The sequence below is a fragment of the Lepisosteus oculatus genome, chromosome 17 (assembly GCF_040954835.1).
Source record: "Lepisosteus oculatus isolate fLepOcu1 chromosome 17, fLepOcu1.hap2, whole genome shotgun sequence".
Classification (NCBI taxonomy): domain Eukaryota; kingdom Metazoa; phylum Chordata; class Actinopteri; order Semionotiformes; family Lepisosteidae; genus Lepisosteus; species Lepisosteus oculatus.
Window position 1 is genome coordinate 20700595 of NC_090712.1, and position 14946 is coordinate 20715540.

General features: G+C 34.9%; 1 protein-coding gene across 1 annotated transcript in view; it reads right to left on the bottom strand.

Annotated features, from left to right (window-relative positions):
- Positions 1-14946, bottom strand: part of eys (eyes shut homolog) — a 352522-nt gene that overhangs the window by 278648 nt on the left and 58928 nt on the right. Inside the window, exons 9-12 of the mRNA XM_069179989.1 lie at positions 13594-13733; positions 11865-12031; positions 9640-9893; positions 6358-6462 (exon numbers count right to left, since the gene is read on the bottom strand). Of these exons, the coding sequence (XP_069036090.1) occupies positions 6358-6462; positions 9640-9893; positions 11865-12031; positions 13594-13733 (666 nt within the window). The remainder of the gene's footprint in view (positions 1-6357; positions 6463-9639; positions 9894-11864; positions 12032-13593; positions 13734-14946) is intronic.

Genomic DNA, 14946 nt, shown 5'->3' on the forward strand with positions numbered 1-14946 from the left:
TAAGCAATCATTAATTTCATTGTAAGAAACATCATCCAAAGAAATGAAAATTAAAGAGTTTTAATTGTTCATGTAGGGACCAAAGACATTGGAATTGTTTCATATGAAAAGTGTGCTGTTTATGCCAAAGACCTTTAAAACAACAGAAGAGTACAAAAACTCAAGAGTCTTGTCAATCTTCCTGGGAATCTTATGCTGTGGAAATCGAGTGTTGAGGACGGCTTCAGCTTTTTCAGACATTGGAAAGTGTTCTGTAGCAAACGCAATCTGTATAGATTTTATGGATTATATATGCAGAAGATGGACATAAGTCCTATTTACAGAGAAATTCCAAACCATTTAAACTAAAATCGGAAGGGGGGAATCCAAAATTAAAATACAAGGCAGATTCACAGGGGATAGAAACAAAAAGTGAATCCAAAGGTCCAAAGTGTCACGCCCTCTGTAGCCAGAGGGCGCTCCTTCTCTGTCCTGTCCCTAGTTTCCGGTCTGCTGTCCTTCCTGTCCCTCTCTTCCTTGGGCTATATATTTCCGGGCCTTGCACTCTGTCCTGGCTCAGCATTGACGTTCGGATGTCCTGAGACCCGCCTAGCACCAGGGCTCCCCACGTCCGCTCCCTGAGGGCATAGGTTTCTATACGGCATTCCTGAACTCTTTGCACTAATGAGCCCGGGCCTTTTTCCCGTCTCGCCGCTACGCATATGGGTCTTTTTCTGCTCTCCTGCTCCCAACGGTTAGTCCCTTTGGACGTCCGTGACACAAAGAGTAGATAGTTAAATGCTTGTACTTAATGCCAGGGGTATCAGGGACTGAGACAGTTTTATGAATAGATTTGTACAGTACAGTCTGAAACTGTAAAGGTACAAAACAAAAGGTTTATGATTTTGGAAAAGCAGACTAAGAAGGAATGATGCAGAATTTAAGAGGATTAGAACTGCCACCTGACAGAATAGTGGGTTTAGGGCTAAATAAGATTTTAAAGTTACTCTAAAACTGATATAAATTGTGTTTTAAACATTTATTAAATTGATATTGGTGCTTAATTGCCGCATAGGGCCTGGCAATACAATGATCCTCTACCAATATGAAAAAAAAAACACATATCTGTAGCACCTTTTTATTTTACATTCTAGGTGATCATCTGCAGTTATTTATTTTTTAAACACTTGATTCATCTTGATTAAACTATAATCCTAATTTGATGAGGATTGTCCTGCTTACTACTTATTTAATCAGCAGACTACAAATTAGGAGAAGACTATAAAGGTTATGTAATGGTATTTTTTTAAAATAAGGACACACACAAACAATTTTGTTTTTACAAAATATGATAATTCATATTTTCTCTGCTTACAATTTATTGTACTTAATTTAATCTGCTGCATCATGATTTTTTAAATTATTTTATTAGGTGCCTTTTTTCTCTTTGTATTTTCCTTAATTGACATTTTAAGCCATTTGTTCCTACTGTATGCTTCTAGCATTTAATCTACTTACTCCCAGGAATTTTCTATTTTGTGCTTCAAGCAGATAATCTTTAAATTGTTACCATCCATTGTATACTAATTTTATATCTATGTTTGCCAGCTTGTCCCTTATTTCCTGGACATTTTGAGATACAATAGGAGTTTAAAAGTTGCCCTGAAACAGAAATAAATTAACATGTAAATCAGGCATTGAACCTTTAGTAAAATGATATTATAAGTGGGAGGGGGGTGATAAAGCTATAGTTTTAATAATATGTATTCTTAAAATAATTTTAAATGTGCTTAAGAAATCAGATTCTAGCAACATGAAGAAACCTCTTTCAAAAGAGTTACCACGCAATAGAATACTACACAACAGTCAACATGGATTTAGAAAAGGCAAGTCCAGTTTAACTTGTTAATGTTTTTAGACATCGGCACATTATGGCTTCCTAAGATGTACAGAGGGCTTTTGACAAGTCTGCCAGAAAACTCAAATTTGGCATTCTCAACAGTGTACAGCTCAATCTGGGTGACTTTGGAGTACCCCTCTCTTCTTCAGTAAAACCATGGCTCTTGGTATGTTATCTAAATGATCTAAATGCTGGTGTAGTAATTAGTCAAGTTTTAAGATGATTCCAAAATAAGCTGTAAAAGCTTTAAAAACTGATTTAAACCAAGTTCAGGACTGGGCACATGCTAGGCAAATGACACAATGTAGACAAGAGCACAGTGGGACAGCAGACAGCAATACAAAATATAAATATAAGATTTAAAAAATACTAAGATTTAAGGAGACCGAAGTGTCTAAATTTTTTTTAAAAAAAGGTAGGAAATAAAACATGCAAACAAAGTGAAGATATAGAGAATATTGTAAATATTTTATCAGCACAAAAAATCTATTCTTTTTCTGTAATCAGCCTTAAGAGAAGCAATTCGATACATTTCTAGGCATGAAGGAATGCCTTACTTCTGAAGTGACTGAATTTGTTTAGTCATGAACAGAGAAAAGTATGATTGGACCTGATTCAAGTAAAGAAAATCCACATGTACTGTACATGTGGCTTAGTCAAAGACATTGACAAACTTAACCCCAAAAAGAACAACAATGAACCAGGAGATGAGAAGGCACTTTTTCACACACAATCTTTGCTGGAGTCTGGAAGCGTTGCTGAAACTGAGACCTGAGTTTCCATCAAGAAAAGCCTTGGCTTTTGGATGTAAAATAGCCTATTCTCATTGGAAACATTTCCTATATTCCTGTAAATATACAGTATGCATTGAAATAAAGTTAAACGAATCTTTAAAAAAACTCAAAATTCTATGGTAGTTCATTTTGATGAGCAAACAAAAACAAACAGTGAATATACAATCTGACATTCCGTTATAAGCTTTAATACTCTTAACAATGATATTACATTTTCATTAACAAAAGAAAATATATTCATCTAGGTTCTTGAAATAATGTTTTGAAGTGATTTGTTGCCATGCAATATGCCAGGGGGAACAACATTGTAAGCAGCTATTATCTCCTGTTGAAAGAAAAATCCCAGGCTCCGTGGAACTCATTTACCATTGTCAACATGAAAAGGAAAAGATATTCCAGAATATGCATAAGACCCTCACCATTAACTTGAATAAAAGCTTAGAAAATTAATAACATAGAAATTGGTTCATGAATATTTACAAACAATCACCTTGAAATTGATTACGAATACTGCAGCCATTTAACTGAAATATATCAAAGTCGACAAGTACAATACTGTATTCATATTAATAAAGTATTCAGCTTTTTTTATTATCATTCATATTACCAAGAAAAGTTTTCTCAACCAATGTTTACCCTGTAGCAACCCACAGACCAAAAAACAAGCAACGAGACAGAATATTTATATAAGCTCCTTTACATAAATTGCTAAGAGCTAAATTCTTTGTAATGATATATGCTGAAAAGTATGTAAATGGTGTTTCCTTCAAACTTGTAAACAGTTATGAAAACTGTTGTTCACAGCATTTTTATTGTATAATTTGTTTCTATTAGTCGTAAAAAAAACATTCCTCTAAACCACTTGCAATATCATTGTTGTGTCTTTAATTTTTAATTACACATACATTTATAGCTTGCAAACCAAACATGAATTTAATTCTTTAAAAATTGGACAATGCTCAAGGATAAATTAATAAACTAAACAAAATTAAAAAAGTCTTTGTTTCATAAAATACTAAATTGTTTAGAAAAGTAAGCCTGAAATTCTAAATTACTAACTGAAAAAATAAGAATATTATATCATATAGAATAAATGAAAGAGTACAAAAGAGAAGAAACATCAATAGTCAAAATAGTCATTTCAAAATAGTCATTTCAAACATGCCAATTGCCTGGTTATCAGGAAGAGTAGAGTAAAAAGACCCTGAGCAGGGTTCAAAGGGACGTACAGTAGCGTCCAAACATGCCGGGCAAAATAGACAAATCCAATAAACCTTCAATACGTCCAAAAACCGGTAGAGGGCAGTAGAACGAGGCAAACGCAGGGCGAGAGTGAGAAACCAGGAAACAGGCGAAGGTCAGTAATAAACCAAACAAAAAAAGAAAGGAGGTGGAGAAGTACCCCTACTACGGGAGCACAGGGAGACTAACCGCCACAGGTAGTGGGGAAGAGGGGAACTACAGTATAGTGAAGAAAGGGAAAAGTGATAGGCTAATCACTGACGGCGTGCGCGTGTGGGAATAAGGGTGTGCGTGGCACGCGTTACACTGGCAGTGGTGCTCCACATGGTTCGCCCCTCATTCTTGATCGACATCCTCATCCTACAAGTGCTCGACCAGATTAAGAACAAGGGACACATAAACATCTGTACTGTATATGGTGCTGATCCCAAAGGGCCTTGATTGATTCTTGGCTCTTGCAGTCACCACGTAAAGCTACTTTCACCAAAGCAATGATGATTTTGTTCATTTACAAAGACTCTTTACTCTCTTACAAAGAGTCTTTACTCTCCATACTGTATATATCCTCTACCAGCAAAAAATCAGATATAGGATGAGAGAATAACACCCTGTGTCAAGAAGGTATTTTTCTTTATCCGTGTTGCCATTCAAGTTGTAGTTATGCAGTCCAGTGACACTGAGTTGTGATTTTATCACCGGTGCATCTGGTAGCAGTAAGTAAAATTCTCTAATGAGTACACTTGGCTTTTTGGATCTTTCATGATATATACAGTAATTGTGGCAGCTGCAATATGTATGTATATGAAAGTGATTATTCATGGTGCACCCATATAAAAGACCAAACTGTCATTGATGGTTATTTCTGGTGGTCTTGAGTTAGTCAGTCACAGCTGCTTTTCTCTGGGTTTGTAGCACTGTGGAGGTGGTGGATTGAACCTTGACTGCCTGAGCAATTTCATGTCATAACTTTTTTTCAAACTCCCATAGAGCATTTCCCCTTTCTTTCATAGATTTTTGACCTCATTCAATTGTTATTAAAACTGATCAGCTTGTGTGCCATTTATACATGAAAACAGCATCTCTGAAGCAAACTCACACATGTGTTGTGGCACTTCCTGCCCTTTCATACTCGGGCATTATTAGGGAGCGTAAAACGTGGTCATGGGCTCCAATTATTTTCTACAAACATACGGTATGACATTTCTTAATAAGAAACTAAGGGATTTTTAAAGTGTTTTGGCAGATTTAGCTCAGTATCAATTCAGCTGCAATTCATTATCAGTACCAATTCACAATTCAGAGTCCCTTCAGTAGACTTCAGTATATATCAGTTGGGAATATTTATTAACATAATCTTGCAAAGCAAAATAAATCATGTAATCAAGACAGAGACTGATGGCATTTCTAAATCACTTGTTTCTAATCTTTGTTCTTAAGCTGATAACTCTATTGCAGAAAATACAGACACTGTGCGCATACAGTACCATTAAATGGCAAGAATATTCAGTATTATAACAGTCCAGTATTATAAATGCTGCTTGTTTCTAACATATTAAAATCTCCATTATAGAATGTTTATTTTGAGAATCCAGTGTTCATCCTCACTTAACTAATTGCTAATAACTGCTAACAAAAAACATAAAATGTACACTTTCTAAAATTGTTTTACAGATGCAGTTTTAAAGTTTGATACTTTGTTTTGGAATTCCTATATGTTCAGTAAAAAATCTGTTGTTTGAACTGAACATCTATTCATCAATAATCATCTAGTTCAATACAGGGTCACCATGAGGAGAAGCCTGAGAGACATGGGGGCAGAGTCAGGACTCTATCATAGACCAAGTACACACAGGGAGAGAAATTCAGAGGCAACAATTAACCCAGACAGCATATCCTTGGACTGTGGGAAGAAACCGTAGCACTTAATGTAAAGAAAACCCACAAGTTTTTTTGGGGCCACAAGTAAAATCAAACTTGGTACCCAAGAGCCATTCCACCATTTGCAGCAGCTAAAGTAACACTAATATTAAATGGAAATAAAAACTATTGATAACTAAAATTCTGGGGGAGGGTACTAGAAATCTTTGTTTTTTTTCATATTTGACAGATTGCATAACATACAGTAGAAGTCTACTGTTGATCAGTTCCTCTAGGCTAACAGAGTTAGCTTGGAATATAAACCTGTTCTGAATGCAAAACTCTCTGGAGCTTACACATCCATTTTAAACCATGGATCACGTGAGTTGGGAGGGTTTAAAAAATAAGTGGCATTTTCAACTTAAAATAAACCATAAAGCACATTCATTATGGTGTATTATTAACAGTGCTAACAAGACCTACAATCTATATATCTTCATTGTATCTATTTTGGTTTTGTCAATTGGCATTGGAATCACATTGTCTTTGTTATTTGTAAGGTCCTTACTGGACAGTGATACATACCAAAAGGGCAAAGGCATTGGTATTTATTGATAAGGTCAATACAGGACCCTCCATTAAGACAAGGTCTAGACCAGCAGTCATCCACATTTTCAGAGCACGTCCTTCCTGAAACAGAAAACATTGAAGCACTGACTGAAATCATATTCGTCATGTATTTCATCTTTAATACAGGCAAAGTCAGATTTAAATTGATTTCATCAGCATAAAGCATCAAAGCACTATTTTTTGGGTAAGGTTGTATTGACTTTCCAAGTTTGAGAATACGTATTAAATTAGTTTCAGCTGCAAGTCTTTTTATTTCAATTAAGGGTACATTCAAAATTTACAGACACTGACAAAAGCCATTATCTAGTAGAAGTCAAACAAAGATTGTTGTCTTTTCAATCTATATCAAAGCTAACAGTTGCGTAGTACTGGCTGAAGAGTATGGAAATTCAGCTCCTTTTAATTCCTAATTTGGATGATAAGAGAGTAACAGAAAACAGCAGGTTTTTCTTGACAACTGTCCATGAATGTTGCCTGAAGCCTGCTATTACTATCAAATTGCTTCATTTGACAAAAACACCATTATGTGCTATTCTACTTCACTTTATTCATCAAACTCAGAATAAAATAAAAATATTGCACTTAACCCTGTTGGAACTAGATGTAAACAAAAAAATACAATTATTAGAGAGAATATTTTCAGGGAAATCGTAACTAAATTAGTGTTATACTTATTTGTGTATTTGTTATTTTGTGAACAGTTTATTTTTTCTCACTCAGATTTTAGTTGTTCTTAGTCCGTACTGTAGTCTATTGTTTGGATCATTGGACAGAAACCATACATATGAAGAAAGGAGAGCTCTGTCTGTGAAGATTTCTCCTTTTAACTACAGAAGTCACTAATAAGGGGGTTTGGGTACTTCATTCCCTTGTGAATTTTACAGACTGTAATACATACATAAAACATGTAATTCTGGTTAATCTCCTGTTGTTTAAAAGACTACAGTATATGGGTAAAATGCCTCATGAGGTTTATATATTACACTCAAATATTAATATATATAAATATAAGTAGGTAGCTGCGTCAGCATGCGCAGGCTGCAAAAGAACAGGTAACGGCTTTATTCCCTGCTGAAAAGAGAAGAAAGGAAACACAACGTTTCGGCCGTGGAGCCTTCTTCAGGTGTGGAGCACGTCCTTCCTGAAACGGAAAACACTGAAGCACTGACTGAAATCATATTCGTCATGTATTTCATCTTTAATACAGGCAAAGTCAGATTTAAATTGATTTAATCAGCATAAAGCATCAAAGCTTTTATTGACTTTCCAAGTTTGAGAATCCATATTAAATTAGTTTCAGCTGCAAGTCTTTTTATTTTAATTAAGGGTACATTCAAAATTTACAGACACTGACAAAAGCCATTATCTCAGTAGAAGTTTTCAGTTTCTTCACACCTGAAAAGGCTCCACGGCTGAAATGTTGTGTTTCCTTTCTTTTCTTTTCAGCATGGAATAAACCCGTTACCTGTCCCTATATAAATATAATATAAAGAGACAGCTACCTTCACATTTATGATTTTCTCTTTTGCAGCCTCTCAGAAAAAGCTCAAAATATTTAAAGAAGACAGGACCAAATAAAGCCAAATGGTGTCTTCTTTATAAGCCACAATTTCTTTAGAGCAGTGACCCATTTGTGGCAATAACTCATAAAAAATTCTGGGATTTTTTGCAATTTATAAAATATTGTATGATTTTAAAATGTTAAATAAGTAATGTTCTGTATGTATTAAGAATGTGTGGAAATGAAATTGTTCCTAAAACTTGATAAAGTATTTAAATAATTAGTCTAAAACCATTAAATCAGTGTTTCACTGCGTAAACCTGTAGATTAACTGAACCGTTTAGTATTTAAAAGAACAAAATACATACTTCTAGCTAGGCTGTATAGCTAGTCACTTTATTTAGTTAATATATCTGCTTACACGGGGATGTGTGCACATAGCACTTACTATATTTGCTTATCTTCTGCTTTGCTTGGATGAGTCAGAGTCACATTGGAGACGCCAGTGCTCAGTACAGCTTACTATGAAGGTACAGTACTGTCTTGAAGTGCAAGTAGCATGCTCTACTCCAGATGTGTTGTGTTTCAGATTTGTAAATGTCAATACTTAATACTTTAAGCGCTTTGAGAAGCCACCTTTAAAGGCGCTATATAAAAAAAAGTTTGTTATATTATTATTATAATACGCAATATGATCAGGAGTCTTTGAATAGCAGCAGCAAACAGCTGAATGACCACAAATACTGTAGGTGAGAGATGTTCTTGTTAGCTACAGCATCTTTGGTTCGACGTGTAAAAGCAACATCTGGGACCTCCTGTGTATCTGCGACCCTGCAGTGTGGTCAATGAGAAGTGCAACACTCTTTCTACCACTTCTGTCTTTCCTGTGTGGCACTATGGAGCTTGCAGTATGAAAAATCACAATTAAATGTTGATTGATATTTCATGGGAAAATGCATATTTCATTGCAGTCCTGTTGGTACTGTATAAGTAGGGGTACCAATTCATTAAAGACAATTCCAATTAGACAAGTATAAAATAATCATTTTCACAATTCCAAATCTGTAAAAAAGTACATAAGGATGAAAAGAACAAACTAACAAATGTAGCTAAGGACCTGAATGTGAAGGATACCAGACAGAAAGACTTCAGGTGTGTTCACTGCAGAGACTGCTCCAACCTAGAGCGTAATTCTAATGCCACAATAGTATGGCACTGGCTTTTCTTTGAAATTGAAAATAATATGCATGTCAATTCCTATTGTGACTATCTTCATGACAGAGCACTTCCTGCATTGATGGAATTTTATGGTGCTGTTTCTTACCATTATCATCATGACAATGCACCTCTGCAAACTGCAGAAGTTGTAAATCAATGGATATGTGACAATAACATGCTTAATGTTCCTTAGCCAGCTCACAGCCCCGATCTCAAACCCATTAAATCTCTGTGAGAAGTGTTAAAATTCTGACTAGGGGATAGACATGAATGACCTCAAAATCTACTATTTCTACAATTGGCAATATGCTATAAACGGCATGCAATCTCACCTGATACTTAAAAAGAAATAGACAGATGTGGAGGATTTGCCTGTTTTACATTTCACAGCTACAGTAAATAATTGATGGGCCTATCCTTTTTTCTACAGAAAAGGGGGTCTTAAGCATGTTAATCTGTTTATAAAATTCAATCCGTTGAGCACAGTCATACTTTATAATGGAAGTGGTATCGGTTACCTTCGAACCCTACAGCACAATGACATAAGAAGTCACCAACTAGATCCACACATCTGGCTCCATTTTTACATGGGGAACTGTTGCACTCATTGATTTCCATTTCACAGAACTGCCCTTCATATCCAAGCATGCAGCGGCATGTATAACTGTACTGCTGGACCACACAGGTGCTGAGATTTGAACACTGACTTCCCAAGCAGTAATCAATACTGGATTCACAGAATGGTCCAGTAAATCCACGAGGACACACACACCTGGCAGAACAGTTACAGATAAAAAAAAAGATTATTTTCAGGCAAATTCAACTTTGACACATTCAATTTTTTGAAGACTGTTATTATGTTTAAAAGTTTTGACAGATTAAAGTTTTGGTTTATAAGAAAGAAGAAAGCTGAACCGATCATGTCTTTTTAAAAATCCATTAAGAATGCAGACAAACATAACATATAAAAAAATACATACATACGTATATACTGAATATACAGTACAACCAATAGTATTTGAAATATTTATTTTGAAGACAGATGCTGTTAAAGGAGAAAAATGATAATCATTTATCACCTGTACTAGTCAATAGTTCTTTATCTAAATTGCTTCTGTAGCGGTTGCACACTACAGGATAAAAAAGTACTTTACCTGTATACTGTATATCTGTGTGAATTAAAAGAAGGACAGGTTTTGCTCTAACAAACTGAATGGTTGGAACACAGAAGCCTTAGAAGCCCCATATAAAGGAGAAGCTCCATTATATATATATATTTAATATTTTATATGACAAAAAGGCTCTTGCCCATGATTTTAAAGATGACTTCTACTGCATCTACCGAAATATTTCAGGAAGCAGCTGCAGACGTTCAGTGTGTATTAAAATACATGCAAATTAATTACAGTACTTAATTAAAAAAAATATAACATTCAAAAATAAAAAATACAATGTATTGTATTCCTTTCATTAACTGGATCCTGTTGTTTTTTTTGCCATTTAATACAATAATTTCCTTTCGTTTGTATTTACTGCAATTTATTTAAAAAATATTTTTTAAATGTTGACTTCTCTACTGATTCCATATCGATCTTGTCTGATTTTATTCCTCTTGTCTTAAAACTTCAAGTCTGTTTTCCTGTAATTGTAAATATTTGATTCAGGCTCAGCCTATACGATTTCAAGGTCTACTTTATAGTGTTTTTCTATTCTACATTTTAAATGAATTCCCTTTCAGTTTCCAATTGTGAACCAATTGTCCTTGTTTCACTAATGAATTTATTGTAGTCTCCTACATTGACTTCCTAAGATTAATATTCTTTAATCAAATCTTCTCTCAATCTCTTTTGATTTAGCACCTTTACCCTGTTGGTACTGTATATGACAATCTGCTGTCACCAGAATCTGCTACAATGAGGAATCATTTTTGTTTTACTCCTCTTCTGGTGTGGTGACCAAACCTGAACTAATATTCTAAATTGGGTTTTACTAATATATTTGATAGTCTGACCCAAATGATCCCTGGATTTAAATTCTAGACTCTTTGCTATATACTGTACTGAAGAATTTTTTTGTTTTGTTTTTATGTTGTATATTGTCTAGATAAAGACACTGAAGAATCTACAGAACCGTTTGATGTGTACTGTACCTTCCTGCAGCTCCAAACCCACAGGCAATATGGACAGAATACTCTCCTACTTTATGTGTGGATCATTTCTGCACAAACCACTTTTCCTAAATCTATTTGTAATCCTCTTGCCACTGTTTCTATGCCACTTCAGTTATTCCACCCCAATTCTGCATTTCTGTATTCCCCATTACAATATGTCACATTATGGACAGAAAATTGAAATCTCCAGGTACGTGCTGTAATGTCATGTCTGGTACATCCCTTCTTAATCTCATCAAACAGTAAGCTACTTGCACCCTTTTTTTCTGAAGCCCAAATTTAGTGTTAAGCTCTTTGAATTTCCATTTCATTTTCCCTGGGATTTCCTGATTTCACTACAGATTTTATAAGATGCAGCATATATAAATTATATATTCAGCTTATACAAGATTTTATAAGGATTTTAGACTGAGTAATAAATATATGGTATTTTGTTCTGCCTCAGTAGATCCACACTTACAATCTTGTCATTCAGCAGAAGTGGATTTTCTGCTAGATTTTTTAGTGAATACTGACATGCTGAATAAACTCCATTTTGGAGGACTGCACAGTTGTGGAAAGAGAAAGCTGCACCTGTAGCCATTGATGGCATCCTCACAGGTAGCTCCATTCTGACACCAGTGCTCTTCACATTCGTCTATGTTTTCCAAACAATTATGTCCAGTCCACCCAGATGGGCAGACACAGGTGTAGCTCTCAGCGTCCTTCAGGAAACAGCGGCCCCCATTTGCACATGTCTGCTGGAATGAATAAAAAAAGCAATTAACTTTATAAAGTGCAGGGCTGAACATTGAACTTATTTTTTAATTAAGAAAAACAATAAATCTAATATACTGAAATTGTTCTTTGGCAGCTGTTTTAAATTTGGGATTGTCATTTTATCCCACCTCTGTTGGATATGGAAAATGTGAAACATCTTGGTTTTACTACTGAGATTCTTGGACTCACAAAACAAGGATGAGATCCAAGCATGCTTGCCTCCGTAGATGGTTTCCTTATCATGCCATCCCACAATGCGCACAGGAGTGTCAGCATTGGTCAGAGGTGTAAGACAGCTAGCAAAACCTCAGGCTCACAGGTCACAAGAGGCCACATTGGTGGGTGTGGTGAGCTACTGTAAGAGCACTAAGCTGACAAAAGCCTGGACAATGCTCAGCTACTTAAACAGTAGCACCTTGAGAAAATCGGTTCACAGTCACCCAGTAACAACATAATCTTAAAAAAGGGCAGCTCTTTCTGTGAAGTGAACGAGCATGTTTACTGCTTGAGACACTTGAGAGCCTGTTCTTGTGCCACTTTCTTGATTCTAGAACAGAGCTCTTTCTCAAAACCCTTATAAAAAACATTATGGTTGGTATACAAAACCTCAGCAAAAATGAGTCAACACTGATGCTTTTCTATAGCATTTTTACCTATTGGACTAGGCAGCAGTGATCTCTGGCAGAGTCTCTGGGTCTCTTGAATTTGGTTTGCTCAAGATTTCCAGCATTTGAAGAATCATTTACACTTTGTACTTACTTTTACAGTACAAAGTCATTTTTTACTTATGCTAGTATAGAGATTCAACTAGAGTTTGTCCTCATAGAATGCATCTGCATGAGAACCACAAAATAAAAATGTAAGCAAAATATATGAATTATCTATGGTATTTGTTTCCTATGTGAAGCAATACAGCATTTTAAAACATTGTAAAAATGCAGAAATGTAAGATGTATTCTCATTTGAAATTCTATTACTGCAAAAATAGTACAATTCTGTTGTTCAGATGTTTTTATTATTACAAATTGCATTAGCAACGTGCAACTAATATTATTTGTTATAGCTGGTACCTATAGTATAAGGAAACATGTTCCTTTTATTACCAAACTGATGTTAAAAATGTTGCACACTTAATACTCCAGGATGATTAAAGCTATTAAACATTTGCAACCTAATATAGTTCTCCCTTAAGGCACGCAGCAAAATGGGTTTTTCCTCAGTGCTTTGAAATTTTATGACAGTTTAAGGCATGAACCACATTGCAAATGCTTCAGTGAAGCATTTATCAGCTCAGGGTAAACAGTGCCAGGGGACCTGCACAGCAATGCAGAGAGAGGAAATGATAACATCTTAAACCAGATGTTTCCAAGGTGGTACTGTAGCACTCTTGGGATAACTTGCTAATGTTAGTTATTTACATACCTCAGCAATGTTGCAGGCACCAGTCTGCAATTTACATGTTAATAATTGTAAGTTAAGGTACGTACATTAGTTTTTGCTTTTTTCAGTTGACTCGCTATTTTTCTGAATCCCATTTGTCTACCTTTATGTGCCCAGGACATGGTAGGAGGCACACATACTGAAGTCCAATCGGCAGATCTACACACAAGTAGTCAAGAGGGCAGCTGGTGTTCAGAAAATCACAGGCATTTATATCCACCTCACAGTTGTGTCCTGAAAAACCTGCAGGGAAAAAAGGGAGCAAAGGTTTTTCATAATTAAGTGCCACAGGAAGAATCAATTTAGACATTATTGTCAGTGCTGTCAAGTTCCTTGCACTAAAATTATATATGTTTTAAATAATAAATATGCATAGTAAAAACAGAAAGACAGGTACTTGTGCAGATTTAAGTCTGGATATACAAAATCAATTAAACAATCAAATGATTAATATCGAATTTCTCAGATAGGTGTTTATGTAAATCTTCTATATAGTAATGAACACAAATTTAAAGCAAATCATTTCTCTAGGGCTGAGCAAGGCAATAACATTGAGATAGTTTTCATTATAGAGTATTGAAGAAACTGTAAGAGAGACCTTCTTTATCTCCTGTGGTTAAGTTAAGATACCCATATCCATAATTTCATTACAAGAAAATTACAAAGCGAACATATGGAGTCAGTGAAGTATGTTTTTGAATTTAAGTTTTGTTTAAGATTCAAAATTAAATCTCTGGAAGTGTGCACCGTACAATTTGAATGTGCAATATAACTATAAGCTCACAAAATCAAAGCTGACATATACTGTATCAGCAAATGTTTCTAAAGACATTGTATGATGTAGTTGCAGAAGTAAAAAAGGTATATCTCAAAGAATTAATCAGAAATATAAAAACACATATTATCTTTTAAGTGTAGCATTGAAATATTTTGTACATTTGTATATTGTACAGTATATCCTGCACAAATATTACAGTAAGGCAAGAGTTTGTTAATTATCCGGTGCAGAGCTGCATAAGCATGAGGGCTACAAAGGAAAATGTAGAGGTTAATTTCACAATGAAAAATAAAAATAAAAAACATCTCTGTAGTTGAGCCAGTTCTTTTAAATCCTCACATAAGAAGTAGGCTCAGCATCTGAAATTAGTTTTTTTCTTTCTACTTTTCAATGTTTTCTATTTCTTTCATTGGACAACTAGAATAGAAGCTAAAGATTATTTTAAAATATGTTGCTAAATTGCGTGTTTTATTTAGTACCCCTGCAGTGTTTTAAAACTAAAAAACTATACTTAAAATGCTTGGCTGAAGTGCTGACTAATAAAAGTTAATGGACCATAACTTATTTTTCACAGAAGTAATTTTGATGCTTGTAATGACAGTGCTAAGCTGACGTCTTGTTATGGAAAGCTGGATCTCATTTGCCAGACTTGCTATATAAATGGGAATCTAAGTAGGT